General features: G+C 40.1%; 1 protein-coding gene across 2 annotated transcripts; it reads left to right on the top strand.

Moving 5' to 3' along the window:
* The first annotated feature begins 1,453 nt into the window (after positions 1-1,453).
* Positions 1,454-21,388, top strand: LOC115800261 (poliovirus receptor homolog). Of its 2 annotated transcripts, XM_030757508.1 has the most exons (9): positions 1,454-1,740; positions 12,866-13,207; positions 13,316-13,618; positions 15,188-15,281; positions 17,175-17,329; positions 17,677-17,791; positions 20,549-20,627; positions 20,909-20,967; positions 21,142-21,388. In XM_030757508.1, exons 1-8 carry the CDS (start codon positions 1,626-1,628, stop codon positions 20,957-20,959), a joined length of 1,254 nt encoding a protein of 417 aa, XP_030613368.1. In that variant the 5' UTR covers positions 1,454-1,625; the 3' UTR covers positions 20,960-20,967; positions 21,142-21,388. The 2 variants fall into 2 exon arrangements, with proteins under 2 accessions (XP_030613368.1, XP_030613367.1); XM_030757507.1 differs by having other exon boundaries at positions 1,455-1,740; positions 20,909-21,388.
* Positions 21,389-22,394: the final 1,006 nt, after the last annotated feature.

Below are 22,394 nucleotides of genomic sequence, written 5' to 3'. Positions count from 1 at the left end.
CGTACTAGTATGAAACCAAATATCTTTGTAGATTTGGTCATACTGCATTTAGATACCAGTTCAGAATTTTGGATTTATATATGAAACATGTTGCAGAGGTGAAAGTGCTGGAACCAGGCAGAGGACAAATATGCAATTTCAGTAGATTCCTTTAAAATCTACTTTTACTTTTTCTTAAAAAAAAAAAAAAATGAAAAAAACTGTACAGCAACACAAAACCAGCAAAAGCAGGCAATCAAAGTGGGATGATTTGCAGAGCGAGATGGTTGGGGAGAGGGAAGTCAGGATTTCTCTGAAGTGACCCGGGCCCAGATAAGCAGAAGAAAATGGATGGGTGGTAACAGAGACCATTACCATTCTGGTATTTAGTGAATGTTTTTTGACACATTAAAAAAATAAATAAATACAACAAGGGGAAAAAAAAGAAACACAGAAACTCAAGCAACCTGTTCTCGACCTCCTTTCCAGACATTTCTCAGTAAAGCGGAAATGAAAGAAAAAAATAGTTCAAGGACCCCAAGCAAAGAGATAATGTTAAAGAAATGTGGAGGGAGGAGTACCTTTACAGGCCAAAGTTCGCCTGACTAACAATTCTTCTTTATTCAGAAGGTTGTAAAACGAGATAAGTTGCTAATGTGATTCATCCTCTCAAAATGATTATGGAAATAGGACACGTCACCCACTAACTATGGATCCTTTTTGAAAAGCTTACTGAGACTGTATCTCATTTACTTTGAGCAGTCAAGTAAGTAAAAACTTTATATCGCTTAGAAAAAAGTTATTGTGCGTTTTCCTCTCAGTGGGAAAAATACTACAGCAGCAATGGTGGAGGGACAGTAATGAGTTATGTAAACTTCAGCCAATCATTGACTGCAAAAGATTTTCACCCAAATATTAAACACGATTCTTACATATACTTTTGACCTCATCCCAAAGTAACTGTTTAAGAGACAAAGCTGTTCCTGGTGATCATGTTCAACTTAGACACTTGATAACAATGATCATTTCAAATATACTGAGTTGTGTGTATGAGGATGCTGTAACACAAATAGCCTTTTTTTTTTCTTCAGTAGCTTTAAAGTTGTTGAAATTATCTTATTCCTCACTCACTGACAGTAACAGTTCGTTTCAACTCTTCGTTTAATTTTTATGGTGATCACACTGACAATCATCATAATGACCATGTGCGACTTTCTCTGACTTTTCTCAGTTTTAGAGAAAAATCACAGAGAAATATTATTAAATATGCCTTTATATATCCTTTTATGTCTTTGTAGATTTGGTCTTATTACATTCAAACATCATTTTAGAATTTTTGATTTATACATTATATGGCGCAGAGGTTAAATTAGTGTTAAAACCACAATTGTAGACTAAGACATGTGCTCTCAAACTACGGAATGATAATGGTTTTGTTGGTGGTGGGTTTTTTTTAAAGGCTGACCCTGATTGACGCCTCTCTCCTCCTTTTCAGCTTTCTCCTCCTTTCCAGGAAATCCAGGTGCTGGGCTGGTTTTCCCAGAAGAAGTCTCAAAGTGTTTAACGGGCTTGTGCGTAACGTTATTTCTTGATGAACGTGTTGCTTGTACATTAACCTGCGCCATTAACCTGGACACAGAGAGTCAATGGATGGAGCTTCGTCTTCTATTTGTGTTTTGACACAAAACTATTTAATGCTGCATCATTCTGTCCTACGCTGTTTGGTTCTCCTGGCTGTCCTGCTGAGCCATAATACTGACGGTATGTAGAAACCTTTTTGTTTCTCACTTTGCGCAACAAAACAGCTAAAGTGACTATAGTCATGGATCAGAGGGCTAACGCTAAGAAGTGTGGGGCTAATATTGTAGAAAAATGTAAAAAAAAAAATAAAATAAAAAAATATATATAGGCACGTGTGTGTGCGTATTTGGAGACTTGTGCATATTGCGATCTGTGCGCGTGTAATCTGATTTGTAAAGGTGTACATAAGTAACTATGGGCAGTTATTGTTGTCTGATTAGCAGAGGAAATGCTGACAGCTTTCACTGGATTACTTTAGTGCGGAAGAAAATGTTAAAACCAGAGGATTCAAACATAAGTTCTGAAGCCAGTGAGAAGTCAGTTCATCTACGTGTGGCGTGTGCGCATAGTTGTGGTTAAACTGGCAAACTTCACTTTACTGTCATGGTTGGCTGTGTGGCTGGAGCGGGTAGACCCCAAAACGCAGGACTCAGGAGAGGGTGAACTTAAAGTGATTTATTGGGAAATAACAGAATACAAAAATAAACCTACACTGGGAGAAGCTAAACCAAAACCCGAGGAGGAGCAGGGAGACACACCGCGAGGGAACACTGAAGCAGAAACATCAACGACGCGACCACAGGCAGAGAAAACGCAGGACTTACACAGAAGGGCTGATCAGGGCAAGAGGAAACAGCAGGGAGCAACAGGTGAAGCAAATTAAACTAACAACAGGAAGCAAAACTAAACACAAAGCACAGGGAACACACGACTGTCAAAATAATACAGGAAGTGACTAACCAAGGTGCACGCATACTACATACGGGGGACTGGCACACAGACACGGGGCAGAGACACAGACTAGTCACAACACTAGGAATAAACTCAACATGAAAACACAGGAGGTCAGGGTTAAGACACCCTGGAAGGAGATCCGCTGGACACCATTCACCGCCCCCGCCGACCGCGCTCCAAGCGGCGGCGGCGACGAGGAGACCAGACTCGAACTGAGCCAGACGCTCGGACTGAGCGTGATCCTCGGCAGACCCGTCGCTATGGGCGGGCCCTAGGGGGCCGTGCCCGCCCATTGATACGCTTGGGCCCGCCCTGGCCCGCCCACCCAAGCCATATCACTAATCAAGCTAATAATCGTGGTGCCCCCCCCGCTGGATTTCATAAGCCCCCCCTTAAGACTGAGATCTGGCGACAGGACTGATCCTCGGGCTTCAAACGCGGCTCCGACTGAGCTGGACCCTTGGGCTGAACGGGGCCTACAAGGCGAGGCTCCGGATGCGCAGGCTGGGTCTGCGGTGCAGGGCACACACACTCAAAAAAATTATTCTTTAAATTAACTTAATTTAATCATGGACAGTGGTTCCACACAAAAGAATTGTGTTTCTTCAACATGAAAATATCTTTTTAAGGCTACACAAAAAACTTGTGTGAAAAACATGCAACTAAATTTAGCAAATCCAAATCAAAGTAGTAATATTTTCCTAATCCAATTCAAATTCTTTAAAGTAACGTAAACAAATAAGGTTCCCTAAACATACAGATTTATCATGTTGAAATAGATTTACTTGTGTTCATCCAACTCAAAGCATTTTCATTAGGTTTACATAATGTGATTGTGGACAGTGGTTCCAACTAATTGAATTACGTTACTGAAACACAAAAATTTTAAATTCAAATAACATTAAAGGTTAAGCATGTGTTAAGCCTTAATGGTGTGGTGGTGATGAGAAACGGAACACATGTGTAACAACTGCATAAAATCTTTATTTAGAAAAATTAAACAAAAAGTGCAATACTTTAAACTTAAATGCCAGTACGATGACAATTTTAAATCACCTGCAGGTAAAAGTGAACACATTCCATGAAGTTTACAAAGTGCAACTGTGCATAGAGTAAAAGCAGTACTTACAGAATGTGCACTAATTCCAAAATCTTGTTCAAAACTTTGAACAATTCAGCATTAAGGACTACAGTTCAAAAACATTTAAACATGTACTGTAACTTACATGTAAACCTATAAAGCCTGACAGGGTCTGCTCCATTCTGATTGTGCAAAAATTTAACAATTTAACATACAGTTAAGTAAAAACACTTTCATATTTAGATCTGAAATCTGTCAGCAAAAATATAACAGTAAATCAAGATTTGTTCAGAAACTGCAACATGTAATTAGCATCATGCCACATAGGCTTAATACTTCCAAAATCAATAGCTTCATCAAAAGATCATCCCTACAACTCAATGAAGAGTTTTGTTTTCAGAGCCTGAGCTTTGCGTGATAGATTGTTTGCATCGAGTTCCAAAAGGAGTTTCTGCACAACTTCAAAAGTATATCTAAGTTTGGGAGGGTAACTCAAGTTTAAGGCATAAATTAACCCAAACAACAACGCAAAAGCAAGAGACACACTGCCAAGGTCTTCCAGAACCACTACACCTTCAATTACCACTCCAACATCCACAGGAAGGGTCATAGCTTCAGCCCCCTGAGCTCTGGTTGCATAGATTCCCAAGACAGTCTCCTCAATTTCCTGTCAATTTGCAGCCACATCAGAAACCTACAGTGGAACAAGAAAAAGAAAATGTAAAAACAGAAATCACTAATTCATAGGACAGAAATTCCCATTTAAGAATTTTCAGTAATTCAACACTTAACTCACACACTCACCCACCGTAACTGTGAAACACCCACATCTCTGTGCAATATTATATTATTCATACTGAACAATATCTAGCATTCCTATATTGTGTAATATCAAGTATTCATTCACTAGTGCAATATTCATTCACCAAGTGCAATATTCATCATCTTCATTATTATATGTATACACTTATTTACTTTTCTTACAATGTACAGATGCACCAATGTATGTATATATTTTTATACATTCTATTTTTTTGTATATTTTATACATTGTTTATTTTCTGTATATTTTTTACTAGATTATAATATTTTTATCTTTATTTTAGAGAGTTTGATTTTTTGTTGCATGGCACTGAACAGGATTGGCCCTCCAATCTCATTGTACATCCTGTATAATGACAATAAAGGCATTCTATTCTATTTTATTGTAAACTCACCATGTATTCATGAATAAGATCATCCGGATCTTCATTCAAGTACAGACACAGAGCTCTGAGGACTGATTCTCTTTTCATTTCGACGTTGTCACTCTAAGGATGGGAAGAGTAATCAATGTTTAGATAGATTTCCTCCCATACTCACTCCCAAAACTATTACGTTTGAGCTTTTCTGCTCATTTATCCTCCACCATTCACAGTTTATATTGTCTCTTACCTGCACTTCTTAAATTATATTTGAATGCAACTATGAATACCTGTGTCGTGGCAGTCACAAGTTGCATAATCTTTCGTCCTTGGACTCCTCCTCTTTTGGTGAACACTTTCAGAAGTTTTGCAGCATGCAGGTCCAGCTTCGAAAAGAACCGTGAAAGCAGAGGGACTGTTGTAATCCGCTCAAACTCTGTGCTGACCTACAAACATTCAGATGCACAGAAATTACACAAGATTTGGGAGTGTGACAAATATACTTTACTTGATATGTGCATTCACTTACCTCTTTTGTCCTAAAAAGAGCAGGCCATTTTGTTTTGAAGTCTGCTATCACAGGTGATTCCTGGATAACCTCATGCCTTCTCAATGCAAAGGTCTTATCCATTAGCGCTTTCAATGTCTGGTCATTGTCCTTCCTTTTAACTTCTGAAAGAAGGGCCGCTCTTACTCTCTCAAGACTCTCAGCTGTTTCACCACTTGGAAAGGAGGGACAGTAGTTCACTTCCGCTTTTCGTGGTTTCTTTACACCATATGCTGGGCTAGACTTTCCTGTCGGTTTATGTTTGAGTGAATTCACAGTGACCTCCACGCAGCCAACATTCCTCAGTTTTGTTCTATAGTTGCCAAGTTTGTATTTTAGGCTTACTTTCCATCCACTGCAACCAGTAACTGAGCCTGGCTCTTTCAAGCAAGGGTGTTTTCTAATAAGTGCTTTTGCCACTTCTTCAAAGTCTGAATCCTTTGGATAAAGTTTGTACTTCACAATTTCTTCTGCAAGTCCATCTAAAATGGAAGATTTCAGTTTTGGGTCAGGGCTGAGTAATTTTCCTTCTTCTTTGAAGACTGTATTGGCTTGTTGCAACTTGAGTTCGGCATCATAAGAGAACCTGGGCACAACAAACACTTGGGGCCATGGAGAAGACTTCAAGCTGCTGACTGACTCTGATGAAGCCCCAAGTGATGACTCAGAAGATAAACTTGATGTAGATGCAGGAGTTGACAATATAAGTGTATCAGATGAGGAGAGCGAGGGAGAAAGCCCCGGAGAGAGGCTTCCAGTGTGTAAAACATATGAAGGCGTGCTACCATCCTGGCACAGAGCAACATGTGTAGAAGAAGACTCTGGTAAAAATATAACCTTTACAGTAGATTTGTCTTGAAGGTCTGATGGTGAGGTAAGATTCATGAATACATTGTCAAACTCAGGATCCATGAACTGCAGTCTAAAACTTCCAGGCAAATTGCACTGTCTCTGAACTTCAGCCAAAAGATCATTCATTGAATGCGGCATGCCATCCTGACGAATCACCCGCTGAGAGTTGTTTTCTCCAAGGATGACTCTTAATCTGACTGAAGAAACCACTGCCATTTTGATAAACCTGTGAAGTGTAAAAAAAAATAAAATAAAATAAAATAGTAATATTTTTACTGGTTCTCATTTTTTCTAAATTAAAAATACAGTGTACAGTATTTGTCAAACTTCCAAAACATCTTTTCAAGATTTTCAACTTACCTACACATGCACATGTCTTTTTAAAGTCACCATACGAAGGGGACCAACCATATATTCTTCCAATGGATATTTATCGACTAAGTCATCAAATAAAACAAAGACAACATCCCTTGCTGGTGATTCAGTCAGCTCAAAAGCCCTGAAATGTTCTCTGTACCATCCACAAAGTCGTTTTGATATGAAACACAAATTCTTCTGAACAACACATATCTGCACTATTTCTCCAAAGTCAAGGAGGCCACCAGCAAATCCATGCACAAGGACCATACCTTTTCTGAAGGTCAAACCCTTGTTGGTAACCATCTTAGTAAGATAAACTTCAATTGTGTCAGGATATGTCCCTCTGATAGCCTGAGCTATTTCCACTCTCAAAACATCTAGGGGAACCACTGAGACACTGGATACATCAAGTGCAGATTTTTCAAGACTAGGTGCTTTTTTCAAATGATAAGAAATCATGATCTGGTGTTTCACTGCAAGTGAAAGGGGAATGTTTCTGAAGCAATTTGTGTGTCGTGCAACCTTTTTAAAAAAGCTGTGCTTTGCTTCAAAGCGCATGGTCCAACATACTACAAGTGGACCAAACAACTTAATCATTTCTGGGTAATGCTCCAGATAATGGTGTTTTGGTAGCAGTTTAACATGTGGGAAGAGCTGTTGGTACTTCTGCCTGTGTTCAGAGATCTTGCTCTCAAGATAAGCTACAGATTCCTCAGTGTGTACTGGAGCAACCACAAGCTCAACAATATCCTTAAGGTCTAAGAGCACCTGCCATGCAGGCTCATCCTCTGGTATCATGTGTCCTATTAAAAATGGAAGCAATCTTACCAAACTCCAGTTTTCATGAGCATTACCACCAACTGTTTTCCGGGTTGCAAATGAACCAGGGATTACATGAGGCTTGTTGGTCTTATCAGCCCCCTTGTAGGGGAAATGCAGTATAGACTCATTCAGACTTTTCAGTGTTACATACTTCTTAGCTATCAGCAGATCTAAGCACAGTGCAAGCTCTACTGGCACAATACCTTCAAAAAGGTCATGCATGACATCTGGGGGGTAACCAGAGAGAACATGAAAATGTTCAAGGCTCTTACTAAAAGCACATTCTTTTTTAACCCCACAAAAGCTAGTACCATTTTCCATTGCATAATTAAGATGAGTTTCATGGACATCTTTACTTCTCCTTTCAAACACACCTGTCCTAACCTCATTTGACTGTATGTCTGAACTTTTTCCCAAACAAAATCGGCAGAAATACTCTCCAGAGAAACTCTCAACAAAACCTGCGATGCCATGTGCTCCTAGGTTATCTGCCACCACAGCTTGAATTGTGCCTTTCATTGACTGCCCAAGCAGAGGAACAAAAACACCATCTTGTTCTAAAGTTGAAAGGTCATGCAACAGAGGGTACAATACTCTATCATATCCAAAATGCTTCACATCATCAGCACAACACAGCCAAGTAGATTGAGCACAGTGCTGAGTGAGAGCCGGGGGGATAAATTGCTCAAACTCCAGTACACAGCACAAAGCTTATGTTTTCTCCGTGAAGTGCCAAGTGGATTACATATTTCAAAGTCATCTAAATATAAAGTTAGTGAAATTTTTATAGCTTCATCTGAAAAGAAGCTCTTTCCCTTGAAATGATCACCATCCTCATAGGATGTGTAAAGCTGTTTGCCATCCAATACACTGTTTGTCTGTGCTTTGTGGTTTTCAACGATATTGTTAACAACGTCTTTCCTAGCAAGAAGCTGTTGAAGGGATTGTAGTATTGGAACATACTGAAAAGACTTCCTCTCCTTTGCCTCAAGAATGTATTCAACAGGTTCAACAACACAGAAGTGATCATTATAAAATTTCTTGCGTTGATATGCAGTGCTTAGGACTCCCCCTTTCCTTATAGCTGTGTATAATGGGTGTAATGCACTAACACTGGCAATGTCTTTAAGGACTGACTTCTCAACCACAAGATTGTGTTTCTCAAACACTTCTTGTAACTTATTTTCAGAGAGAGGGGCAGAAGCAGAAGTTAACAGATAGTGCAGCTCTTCTAAAAACTGATCTATTGCTGTGGCTGGAACATGAACAAAATGCTCCAGTTTCAATAACATTGCAGCTAAATTCTCCACAATAGTACTAATCAAGTCATGGCTTTGGTTAGGGTCTGAATGTGTATCTCCAACCTCTGAAACGTCATCTTGCCTGTCTTCAATATCAATGTCAGGCCCCTGATCTTTTTGCATGATTGTAACTACACCCAATTTAAAATCACTTAACGAATGTGGGTTGTGCTTTCTGTTTTTGTGGGACTTAAAAGTTCCATACACATTTGTCTGAAAATCACAACCAGAAAACATACAACACACAGTTTCATTCCTCTTTAAATGTGTATTTACATGAGCAAAATAATCCCTCTCAGAAGAAAGCTCTGCACATGCACACAAATTACAACTAAAGGTGGTCAACTGAACTTCATCTGGACCAGAATGAGTTGCATGCATTCGACTTAAATGTATCAGAAGAGCATTCCATGTCTTAAAACTGCATGGACAGTTTAAATAAGTGCAAGGGTAACGCTGACTTCGACCATAATGCCTTTGCTGCAATTTGTAATGTTTCAGTAAATGAGACCTGGAATTCACTGAAACTCCACAATCTTTACATTCCCACATCTCTTCTGATCTTTACAACGCAGTGTATTCAATCAAAACAGCTCTAAGTAAAAAGAAGTAAAAAGATATTTACTTCTGAAATGTGATAGTCCCACAGCTGCTAAACCCTCTCAAACACCTGCAAACAGAAGAAAAAAAAAAGAAATGAGTATTGGTCGTAACATTTTTTTCAAAAATAACACTGCAAGGAGATTTTTCACCAATTGCTTTGAGCCTGCTTGTTTTAAATTTAGGTCACAAAATGGTTTGTTTTTAGACTTTACATAACTAACCATCAAAATGAAAAGCAAAGCGTTATCTTCAGGCTTCAGCTGAATGCAAACGTTAATATTTAATCCTAGCTAGCGGCGTTAGTGTTAGCGTAACCATGATAGTTTCTACATTTATTTTGAACAAACACGTATCACAAGTACGAAAAGATTAACGTTAATATTAATAAACCAAATAAGAATAGAACAACATCTCAATATAAAACACCTCAGTTGGCATGTATTTGCACATATAAAACTTGATTTCACATTACCTGAGACGCCATTGCTGAAAAAATGCACGCTGTGAAGAAACACCGTTTCCGTTGCGTCATATCCGGATGTAATTAAATTGAGTAGTTTCAAGGTAAGAAAGCAGTTGAATTAAGTTAGAAGTACATGAAATTGTCAAGTATGATGACAAGCTTGTGTATTTGAGTTAAAGAAACACTGTGCATTTATGTTTAGGTGCAAAACGTAATTAAGATGAGTCATACCAGCATTATTTAATTATGTAAAACCAACAGCTACTGAAAACCTTTTTTTGAGTGCAGCTGCTTCACTGAGCAGCCAGGGCTGCTTGGGGGATGGACCAGGTGCATGTGATGGCGGGGGCGTGGAAGCTGACACTGGGGAGGCTGAGGGAGCTGACACTCTGGACTCTGACTGCTGGGAGGATGAGGGAACTAGGGGGACCGAGGGACCAGGAATGGGAGTACAGGAGGGAACTAAGGAGACTAAGGGGACCCGGGAGACTAAGGGAGCTGGGGGAACTGAGGCTGACACTGGGGGAGCTGACACGGAGGGAGCAGACACGGAGGGAGCTAGCAGCGTGGAAACTGAGGACGTGGAAGCCGACACTGGGGAAGCTGACTGCGGGAGAGGTAAGGGGACCGAAGCTAACTGCGGGGAAACTGGAGTCAGGGGAGCAGGAGCAGAGGAGACTGGGACTGAGGCTGCAGGGGGAACCACAACTAAAGGAGCTGAGGGACCAGAGGAGGGAACAAAGGGAACCTGAGGGACCGGGGAGACTAAGGGGACCAAAGAGAGCGAAGCTGCGGGAGCTGGGGGAGCTGAGGCCGAGGGAATTAAGGGGGCTAAAGAATTGCCTGAGGGGCCTAAAGGAACCGAAGGAGCTGAGGTGATAGAGGGGACTAAAGGGACCAAAACTGAAGGGACTGAAGCTAAGGGAGCTGGCACTAGGACAGGACCTGAGGGGACCGGAACGGAGGGGACTGTAGGGACTGAAGCTGAAGTTGAGGGGACTCAGAAGCTACAGGGACAAGAACTAATGCTGAGGGAGCTGACAGGCCGGGAGACGACTGGCCGCGTGGAAGCAGGCCGGGAGACGACTGGCCGCGTGGAAGCAGGCCGGGAGCTAGGGAGAGCTGAAGGGACAGAGACCGAAGGGACTGAGGGACCAGAAGTGGGAGTAGAGTAGGAGACTGCACTGAGACAGATTGTGTGACAGTCATAATTAATCTAGACTGACCTTAAAGCAAAAATAATTAGCAGGTCTGTCAATTAGAGCATCTGTTATGATGCTGATGCTGATGCAGCAGCTGGAGATGACGGTGGTACGTTCAGACGTTAGCCGTTTGACAGCCTCGCTGGTCTGGTTGGGCTAAAGAAACTCATTTGTTTGATGCGAGGATCCAACAGGGTGGCCAACGCCATGATGCTCATACTTTGAAGGTTTTAGAGCTTTTTTCTTAGGAGCCTGATGAGTTGCTTGTCCAGTTTGCTTGCTTCTGACAATTCCACAGTGGCTTCACTGAAGGGTAAGAGAATAGACAGGTATGCAGTAACATTATTATACTCATCAGCGCAGGAACGTCAGTTTGTAAACTTGACAAAGCTGCCCCCACAGGGCCCCTAAGCTCCACCAGTCTCTAAAGCAGATGAAATGCGCTCTTCCTGGTTTCTGCATCCTGAAGCCGTCCTAGTTTGGGTCTCCCCATCAGCTCCTGAGCAAGAGCAAGTTTCTCCTTTAAAGACAAAAAAAAAGGAAATCATGTTATTGTGACATGCAGAAGTATAAAAAAGATAATGCATCAACAGATATGAAAATAACATTAGTGAACTAACTTTGGCAGTTGTGCTGCTTCAGAAATATCCCACCAGCTTCCATGCTTTGGATAGAATTGAGGGCAGGACTGGCTTCAGATCTAGAGCCTTTTTAGTGATGTTTGCAATGTAATTATTGCAAATGACATGGCGCCATTTCATTCACTGACATGTTATTTTTGCTTTTGTCATAACACAAACTAATTTTCCTGCTGTGTGCCTGTTGGAGGTTCACTGCATTCTGTAAAGCTGACAGGAAACAGGTGTTTCCGTCTATGAAATGCCAGGTAGGCATACCTGTTAACCGATGTCCACATATCTGCTGTTAAGCTGACTGCTGCTACATTCTAGACCGCAGCTTTGGTTTATTTCTTTTTCTTTCCAGTATTTTTCCTCAACCACTGCCTTTATAGCCTAAAGGAAAGGAAGAAAAAAAATGGTTAAAAGAAGAAAAAAAATCAACAATTTGTTAAACGCAACAGTACTTTCATTCTTCATCCACGTCTCCAAATATACCTTTCAAACAAAGCACAAAAATGTCTCAGCATGGGAAACGTGTTACTGTTGTAGCCCAATTCTTTAGCACACAACAAGCACTTCACCTTGGATTAACAAAAGTGACAGTGAAAAATATAGCACATTGCATAACAAACATAAAACACATGTAATAATGCTACTCTCTACCTTATTAGGAGAGATCAGTTCAAAATGATCCCACATGGAGGAATGTAGAGGAAGATGACAGTGAGGGGGGTAGGGTCAGGAAGAGCAAGAAGCAGAAGAGAGGATGGAAGTTTGTCGGGGACAAAGATCCCCAAACAGTGTTAGAAGGAAATAGTTCAGATAAAGGTAGTGTAGTCTGGAAAAACATTGGCACAGAAGAATTTAAAATAAACTTGAAATTCAGGAAGGAGGGTGAGGAGGAGCAGTTAAGCCTGATAGTTTTGTCAAGAGAACTGAAAAAGAAGTTTGGAAAGGAAGTCTGCTGATAGCAGTCAAAATGGAAGAGCAGAAAGTTATCAGAATGTTTAGACTTTTCCAATCTGATGTGAAAATTCACACTATAGTAAAGGTGTGTTTGCAAAGCTAATAGCTGTAGCATGAATCCAGCTGGTCAACTTTTTTAGCAATGCAGCCATGACTTTTGACTGCCTTTATTTATACTGCATAGTTAAGCCAGTTGTGTTATAAATAATATCAGAAATGCATGGTTCTGCAATATTGTAAGGGCATGCCCCTCATGTGAGATGCACTACAAATTGTCACACACATTTTCTTGCTTTGTTGTTTCTCCTTTTTTAGCTCACTTCATTAATACTATTTCATGCTCTTTACAGCTCTCCAGGTGATTGGTGGAAGGGTGACAGTGGTTCAGGGAGGAACTGCTATCTTACCATGCGAACTCATTGACTCAAGTGATGACTTGACCCAGATTACCTGGCAGAGGAGGACCAGAGAAAACCCTCAAAATAAAAATTTTATTACTATCCAATCTGGAAATATACCGTTGTTTGTCAATGGTCATGATGATCGATTTAAGTATATTGGGAATTTTAAGAACAAAAATGGAACGCTCCAGTTATCCAGTGTTGCCCTGAAGGATGAAGGCATCTACACGTGCATCTTCACCTTGTTTCCCAGTGGAAATCAGAAGACTGAGATTCCTCTAAACTTGCTTGGTATAAAAAATATTTAATATATTCTGGGTGTTTGTGTGTCACAAACACACTGTTCATTTTACCTTCCTCCTTGTATTTTGACTTATTTGTGTGTTGTAACTCTCCCAGTGCCTCCTTCCACAAGCGTGAAGGACAATCTTCCCACTTTGGGTACAGAAGAGGTTTTATTTGCTACCTGCACGGCTGCTGGCTCGAGGCCTCCTGCAGAGGTGAGGTGGCTCACTGGTACTTTGGCAGGAAAAGTGAGGACGACAACAAACTCCACCCAGTATGACAACGGTACAACCACCACAGTCAGCTCTCTGTTTGGTGTACCTACAAGAGAGCTCAACGGTCACCTGGTCCAGTGTGTCATCAGCGGTGACTCCCTGTCAGAAAAAGAAACTCTGCCCTTCACATTACAGGTTCACTGTGAGTATCAGCTGCTCATGTAGTTTATGATTTGCCTTCTTTTGTGTTACTGTTTAACTATTTAATCAAATGAAAAGATACAAAGACAAGCACGCCCAGTATTTAACTCAGCTGCAAAGTGATATTGAATTCAATTCAATTTTATTTATAAAGCGCAAAATCACAAGTCGCCTCAAGGCACTTTATATTGTAAGGTAACGACCCTACAAAAATTGCAGAGAAACCCCAACAGTCAAAAGGACCCCCTATGAACAAGCACTTGCTGACAGTGGGTAAAAAAAAAAAAAACTCCCTTTTAACAGGAAGAAACCTTCAGCAGAACCAGGCTCAGGGTAGGGCAGCCATCTCCGGTCGCCGGACAGGGCTACCCTCGGGAATTTTCTCTTCTTCATCACTTTGACACAAGATGTTTCTAATTTTAGGAATATTGTGCAAATGCTAAAAAGCAGTCCTACATATTTGTTTAATATGTGCATTGAAGGACATATCCTGGTCAAAAATGACTCCAAGATTTCTCACAGTGTTACTGGAGGCCAAGGTAATGCCATCCAGAGTAAGTATCTGGTTTGACACCATGTTTCTAAGATTTGTGGGGCCAAGTACAAAAACTTTACTATTCTGCTCTGCACTGTGTTGCCACATGGCACTGAAGAGCATAATAATGAAGGAATTATATCCTTAAACTTAGTTACAGCACTACTGTAATAAAACTTATTCCCCACTGCTGTGTAATCCATTAAGGTAAATGTAAATGTTATTGAGAAATGATCAGACAGGAGGGGGCTTTCAGAGAATACTGTTAAGTCTTCAGTTTCAATGCCATATGTCAGGACAAGATCCAGAGTATGATTAAAGTGGTGAGTGGGCTCCTTTACACTTTGAGAGAAGCTGATTGAATCTAATAATAGATTAAATGCAGTGTTGTGGCTGTCATTTTCAGCATCTACATGGATGTTAAAATCACCCACTATAATTATTTTATCTGAACTGAGCACTAGTGTATAGTGTGAATTACTTTTTTTTAATTTTTATTCTTCTTATTTATATGTGTGTGTATATATGGTTGCAGGTACAAAATACATTTCACTGTGCATTGTACTGTGTATAACTGTGCATGTGACAAATAAACACTATCTTAATCTTAATCTTAATCTTAGATCAGATAAAAGGTCTGAGAAATCAGACAGAAGCTCTGAGTAAGGACCAGGTGGACGATCGATAATAACAAATAAAACAGGTTTTTGATTTTCCAATTAGGGTGGACAAGACTAAGAGTCAGAGTTTCAAAAGAATTAAAACTCTGTCTGGGTCTTTGATTAATAAGCTGGAGTGGAAGAACTGAACTGAAGTCAGTGAAAATCTCTTGAGGCAGTGATGACCTTAAATGAAGGACTGCCATGAAAGGATGATAGCTAGTCTCAATATCAACAGAGACTAGCTTTGAAAAAATCAAAACAATCTCCTGTGAAACAGAATGCTGTGTGTTGAAATCTAAAACAGCAGTTTGGCTAATAAATAAAATGTATACATCTCATTTCAGGATTAACGCATTTCTCTATTTTTTTGCAGTTTCTCCCGCAGAAGTGAACATCAGAGCGATTTCAGAGGATTCATTTGACTGTGTGTCAGAAGGCAACCCAGACCCCAAATTTATCTGGAGGAGGTAAAGTAGTTTGAGTCATAGTTTCGGCTGAAACAGCTCATGGCTTCTTTTTGTTTGTTTTAATTTCACAGTGTTGAAACAGGTGAGCCTCACACATAGAAACATTGGAATTCATTTTTGGCACAATACCAAGTGTGTGACTAACCGGGCAGGTTGCTGGTTGTACAGAGCAGCAGGAGAACCATAACTGAATTGAGCAGAGAATGTGGAAAAATAACCAGAGCAACTAAAGAGTGACATCTGGAGCAGAATAGCTGAAGAGGGCGGGTTTCCGGCCTGAGGTTCAGAGGATCTGAGGTGACGGGCTGCAGAGTTTTTTTAGCCAGCAGTTTTAAAATGCAGGGAATGAGTTGTTCAGTCTGTTTCACAGTGAGCACTCTCCTTTTATATCTCCTTTATTTTAGTGCAACTAATAACCACACATTACCCCAAAAAACAGTTATTTCGGTGTGTCAGCTATTTTGCTATTTGTTGTACCCTGTATTTATTAGTTTATTCAAATATATATTTTAACTATGATCTGTAATGAAATGAACTACATCATTTGTAAAACTAAGAAAACTCTTAAAATTGACCTTAAATACTAAAAGATAAAAAAATTAAATGAAAATTAACAACTTCTTCAAGAAATTATAAAATGACCCCTCCTGGCATTTTTGCAAAGTTTGGAATTCTGGCATATTCCAGCGTTGTTTTGCTCTCAAAAAATTTTAATTAATTGTACAGTACAGCCAGCCAACAACAAGAACCTCTCCCGCTCCACTTTCCCCTCAATCATGAATAAGAGCCCAAGATAAACAAATTCGAGCATTTATTTATCATAAATAAATTCCACTCTTTTCTGGCTGAGAACCATGGCATCAGACTTGGAGGTGGTAATTTTTCTTCCCACTGCTTCACACTCAACTGCCAAACACCTCACTGCTGACTGGAGGCCACCACCTGATGAAGCCAGCAGGACCACATCATCCACAAAAAAGCAGAGACATGATCCTAAAGATTCCATTGTGGAGATTTTCAATGCAGAAAGCACACAAGAGAAAGTGAACATACAACTAATAGGTTAACAGACTGGACTACACACGAGAGTGATTCCGGAAACAGGAAACAGGAGGGAAATTATTCACAGCTGCATGCAATCAGGGAATGTGACAAACAGGAAGTAAAACAAGAAAAGGGACAAGAGGCACTCAGTGACAAGAAACACTCTTCTTCTTCCGTCTCTTCCCTTTAGGGCTGACACACCTTATCCCTAGCATCCTCCTCTCACACAAAACCCCTACATCCATGAACCTTTTCTGTGGTCTTCCCTTTTTCCTCCTATATAGTAGCTCCATACTCAGCATCCTTCATCCAGTGTATCCACTGTGCACATGTCCAAACCATCTCGACCTTGCCGCTCAAATTTTGTCGACATTTCTACAGCAGTTTGAGTACAACTGCAGAATACAGCAGCATAAAATAGAAATCAGTAAAAGAAACAGAATTTGTGTAAATGTGTTAATATAACTGATTCTGTAATACTTCATAAATATCTGCAGCCTTTAAGTTCCATCTCTTGATTATTTTAAAGTTATTAACAAATTCATTATCACGTTCAGAATGGGAATACAAAGGGAACTAAAACCCTTATAATCAACAAAAGCTAAACAAAATTACAAACTCATAAGCACAAGGGCACATAAGGTCAAACCACTAACAGAAATCTGTAAAGTTTGACCTTATGTGCCCTTGTGCTTATGGTCAAACCACTAACAGAAGTCTGTAAAGTTTGAACATAAATCCTTTCTCAAAACCAAAAACAAAGTGTAACTCCACAAACTCAAAACCCTGGGTCACATTTTTCTGCCCTCTCTGTACATTTCATGTTGAGCCTTGTTCCTGTTTTTCCAGAGCTGGCCAGCCTTTGCCGCAGTCTGCTGTCAAAGTAGAGGGTGCAAAGCTACAACTGCTGAGTCTGACCTCTGACCTAAATGGCCTCTATCAGTGTGAAGCATCTAATGCATATGGAAGAAAACACGCTCAGCTCTATGTGCATGTGATATCAGGTGAGGCCAGCTTGGATTTAGCTGTGCAGTTTGTTACATTTTTATTTTTTTATTTTTTGCATGGATGACTAAAGCTCCACTCAGTGCAACACATATTATTCAAGTCAGTTCCACTAACTGAACCTCCGAGCATGTCGCAGCTTGTTTTAGCTTTTCATGATCACATCAAGTTTGTGTGGTTCACTTTTGTGTCTCAGATCTTGTCAGTACAAGAGAGATTTTGAATGTGTTGGGTACATGGTGTCTGAATACTCTGTCATCTAAATGTGAAATTTATGACTAAATGCCAGGAAAGAACAATATAGCATCTCATTCTCATTATATTCTTCATTCTTGTTTTCCTCTAGGATCTTGCTTTGCTGGTTGGGCCTTGTTTAGTCTTTTGCTTTCCCTGAATGTTTTGGGGGCTGCAGGATGGTACTTTTATAAATCTGGATGCTTTCAAAAGTACTTGACCTTTTGGTAAGTACAAATAAACAGTCAAATGCAATTAAAGTGCATTCTTTCAGGGTTTAATTCAAGATCTTGGACAACAATATTTCTTCTTTTTTTTTATACACACAGTTCTCAGTTGTCCTCTTAAATGCAGAGGAGCTCAAAAAATACCTGAATAATTCCCTCAAAAACTGTTATAGGGCAGTGAGGGCTGTGCCATAAATTAAGCAGGTTAAAGTTATAGAGAGGATTCCAAGTGTGGCATTTGCAACCTGGAAGCAGTTTCTGTAAAGTCAAACAGGTTGAATCAAAACAGAGGGAGGAATGGGTACATTAGGACTGGCTAAATCAATCAATTTTGGTCAGTAATAGCTCAGTAAGAGAAAGGCCAGATTAGACTTTATCTTAAAAAAGGAAGACATCTCAGCTCTGGAACAGCTTTCTTTGTACAGATGAAATCTTTACCAAAATAAAAGTATGGAAACACTGAATAGAATAGAATAGAATGCCTTTATTGTCATTATACAGGATGTACAATGAGATTGGAGGGCCACTCCTGTTCAGTGCCATGCAACAGAAAATCAAACTCTCTAAAATAAAAATAAAAATATTATAATCTAGTATAATCAAGAAATATACAGAAAATAACAATGTATAAAATATACAAAAAATAGAATGTATAAAAATATATACATACATTGGTGCATCTGTACATTGTAAGAAAAGTAAATAAGTGTATACATATAATAATGAAGATGATGAATATTGCACTAGTGAATGAATACTAGATATTACACAATATAGGAATGTTGGATATTGTTCAGTATGAATAATCTAATATTGCATAGAGATGTGGGTGTTGCACAGTTAGAGTGGGTGAGTGTGTGAGTTCAGGGTGGTGATTGCTCTGGCGAAGAAACCGTTCTTGAGTCTGTTTGTTCTGGCTTTGATGCACCTGTAGCGCCTGCCAGAGGGCAGCAGGTCAAACAGGTCAAAGCCAGGGTGTGAGCTGTCCTTGATGATGTTCCTGGCTCTGCTGATGCAGCGGGAGGTGTAGATGTCCAGCAGGGAGGGGAGAGGGCAGCCAACGATTCTTTGTGCTGTCTTGACTACCCTCTGAAGCCTGACCCTGTCTGCCTCAGTGCAGCTGCCGTACCATACTGTGATACAGTACGTCAGCAGGCTCTCAATGGATGAGCGGTAGAAGGTCAGCAGCAGGTTTGAGTCCAAGTTGTTCTTCCTGAGGACCCTCAGGAAGTGAAGTCGCTGCTGAGCCTTCTTGATAACAGCTGTGATGTTATCTGACCAAGAGAGATCAGCAGAGATGAGGACACCAAGAAACCTGAAGGTGTGGACCCTCTCCACACGCTCGCCGTTGATGTAGAGGGGGGGCTGGGTCAGTCCTGTGCTTCCTGAAGTCGATGATGATCTCTTTGGTTTTTCATGGTGTTCAGTACCAGGTTGTTCTCTGAACACCAGGCTGTCAACTTCAAGACCTCCTCTCTGTAAGCTGCCTCTCTCCCTTTGAGATAAGTCCGACCACTGTGGTGTCGTCAGCAAATTTGACGATGAGGTTGTTATTGTGGGCCGGACTGCAGTCATGGGTGTAGAGGCAGTACAGGAGGGGGCTCAGCACACAGCCCTGTGGGGAGCCAGTGCTCAGTGTGCGGGTGGAGGAGAGATGGGGGCCAAGTCTCACAGTCTGGGGCCGGTTGGTTAAGAAGTCCTTGATCCAGGAACATGTGAGAGGGGGGAGGCCCAGGGTGTGCAGTTTGGTGGTGAGAATGTCCGGGATGATTGTGTTGAACGCTGAGCTGTAATCCACAAAGAGCATGCGAGCGTAGCTCTGCTGCTGCTCCAAGTGGCTCAACACAGAGTGGAGAGCTACAGCGATGGCGTCCTCTGTGGATCTGTTTGCACGATATGCAAACTGATGGGTGTCGAAAGTGGGGGGCAGATGGTCTTTGATGTGCTGGAGAACCAGCCTCTCAAAGCACTTCATGATTACCGGTGTGAGGGCCACAGGGCGGTAATCATTTAGGCTGGTGACAGATGACCTTTTGGGCACGGGGATGATTGTGGCTGTTTTTAGGCAGGGGGGGATGACTGCTTGGGCCAGGGAGAGGTTGAAAATCCTGGTGAGAATCAGGGTGAGCTGGTGGGCACACGCTCTGATGGTTTTTCAGTCTGATGCTCTGCTTCACTCGTGTTTATTTGTGATTTCACAGTACTTATTGTATACCATTCAGCCAAATATAGTAAAGTTGAGTGGTCAGTGCCTCACAGTACAGATAGGCAATGGTCCAAAATACACTGCAAAAGAAACCCAGGAGTTTTATGGATATTCCACCACCTCATCAGTCACCTGATCTCACCCCGACTGAGCTGCATCTTAGCTGCTGAAGGCAAAAGTAAAGGCAGAAAGAGCCATGAATAAGAAATAATTGAAGACACCTACAATAAAGGATCACTGAGGAGGAAACTCATTCTTTGGGTGATGTCCATGAAGTCACTCATTGCCAAATAAAATATTCAAATTGGACAGTCTGTTTCTGATTATGTTTATTTGTCCAGTTATATTTTACAGGCAGGTAATGCAGTATTGTTTTTGAAAGCCTTGAATTAAAACTGAGAGTCTGCATTTTGAATTGATTTTATTTTATTTCAAATCTATTATGGTTGTGTATGAAGGAAAAATTGTGTTGCCATCCAAAAAGCAACATAATTTTTCTTAAACACAATAAACTGTGCGGACTATGTCATTCTTTTGTATTTTTTCCATAGGCATGGTAAGAGGCATCTTTCCAATCCAGCACCAGTAGTATCCAGTAATGGCAAAACACATGAAAAACACAAGGAAGAGGTAGAGGTCCTGTAACAGTTAATTTGTGTGCTCTCTTTTATTCCCCTCAAAGTTGAATATGCCCACAATATATGTTGGTACATAATTTAATTTTAATTTAATTCTTACCATTACTGGAGATATATTTTGGTTGTGTAAAAGACATTTTTATTAAATCTGCTTGTCTTGGAAGACCTGAGCAGCTCAGCAGTAAAATTAACCTTTTTCATTATTATTGCGTTGATACTCTGAAAGTCTTTGCAGATTCAGTTTTAAACTAATTTTTGAATTTTCTGCCTCAGGAATTATTGACTTATATGGAAACAAAAGACTCCACCAAGGAGACACCCTAGACTTACAGGTAACTGGTTAATGAACAGATGATCGTATTGCTTGGTGGATCAAAGTATGACAGTACTGCTGCATTCATTCACAAGAAGGACAAGATCACCACACTATAGACCACATGTCAAGTTTGTGGCTTGTATCATCTGTGAGGCATGAGCATTAAACTTTATTTTATTTGACATTTCAGCATCCCAGAAAAAGAACTACTGCATTAAAGCATCACACAATGAAAAAATATAACAGTTTTTCATGTACTATACACTTGTGTCTCAAATGGGTAAAGACACGTGTGTGTTTACCCACACACTTACCCAAGCATTAACTTGTTAAAGCATGCCATTTGCACTGTATTTTTTTTTTTAATTGATGGTGGTGTAAATTTTTTTCATGATGACATTGCTGATGTTTTTTTAATAAACTGTAATTTAAAAAGATACACAGACTCAGACTGAGTTGTCTTGTGGTTACATCTTTCCATCTTGTGGATGGAAACTGGCTTCTGTCACAGCTCCTCAGAGAGGAAATACTGTAAAGGCTGTTTAATTCTCCAGTCTAAATTAATGTGTGCAGAGAGATGTTTTGACTATATTCCACACAGCATCTTTGTAGCTTTGGTTTATACATAAAAATGTGACCAGAAGAATGATTACCGTTATCAACTGTTTGTATATAACAAATAAAAAATCTCAGAAGTACTGCATGCTGGAGATAGGAGTAAATTTGCTTTGCTCCTGTGAAAGCGGCAATGTAAACAAAACCCTTTTAGAAACTTCGTAATCCAGCCTTGAACTGCAGTGGGGGTTTCTAGACTGTAAATTGAATCCACTTAGCAGCTCACTCATCAAAGGTCTTATGTGATTACTTATCAGTGTTTCCATTTTAAAGACCGCTTTTAATGTTGTTAGCACTGATTTTCAGACTAGTCAGAGGCTGACTAAGAATGTGTGTTTGAGTAAATGGTAAATGAACTGGTTCTTATATAGAGTGCTCGAAACTGAGGATAAAAGCAAATCTCATTCACCCAATCACGCACACATTCATACAGTGCTTTTATCTATAAGGACCTACACGCCCCTCCAAAATTTGTTGTTACTGGAACAGTGAGGCCAATACCTTTTATTTTTAAAATACATTTGTACCTTACCGGCTACAAATGTATATAATATTTTGATATCTTTATATAGTGTTTTGACGTGTGTGTATATGTGTGTATATGTAAATGTGGGTATTGACACTGATATATATATTTATGTATATAGTGCTTATGTATATGTGTATAGTTTTTTGCTATTTTATTTTATTCTATTGAATTTTAGTTTTTAGTTTAGTTATTTGTTCTTACTCATCCTTTTCATTTTTTCTCTGTATTGAGCTGCTGTAATGCACAAATTTCCCCGTCATGGGATTATTAAAGTTTTATCTTATCTTATCTTTTGTTCT

Source organism: Archocentrus centrarchus, chromosome 21, assembly GCF_007364275.1.
Source record: "Archocentrus centrarchus isolate MPI-CPG fArcCen1 chromosome 21, fArcCen1, whole genome shotgun sequence".
Classification (NCBI taxonomy): domain Eukaryota; kingdom Metazoa; phylum Chordata; class Actinopteri; order Cichliformes; family Cichlidae; genus Archocentrus; species Archocentrus centrarchus.
Note: the sequence above shows the minus strand (reverse complement) of the source record. Positions and strands in the feature narration are given on the sequence as shown.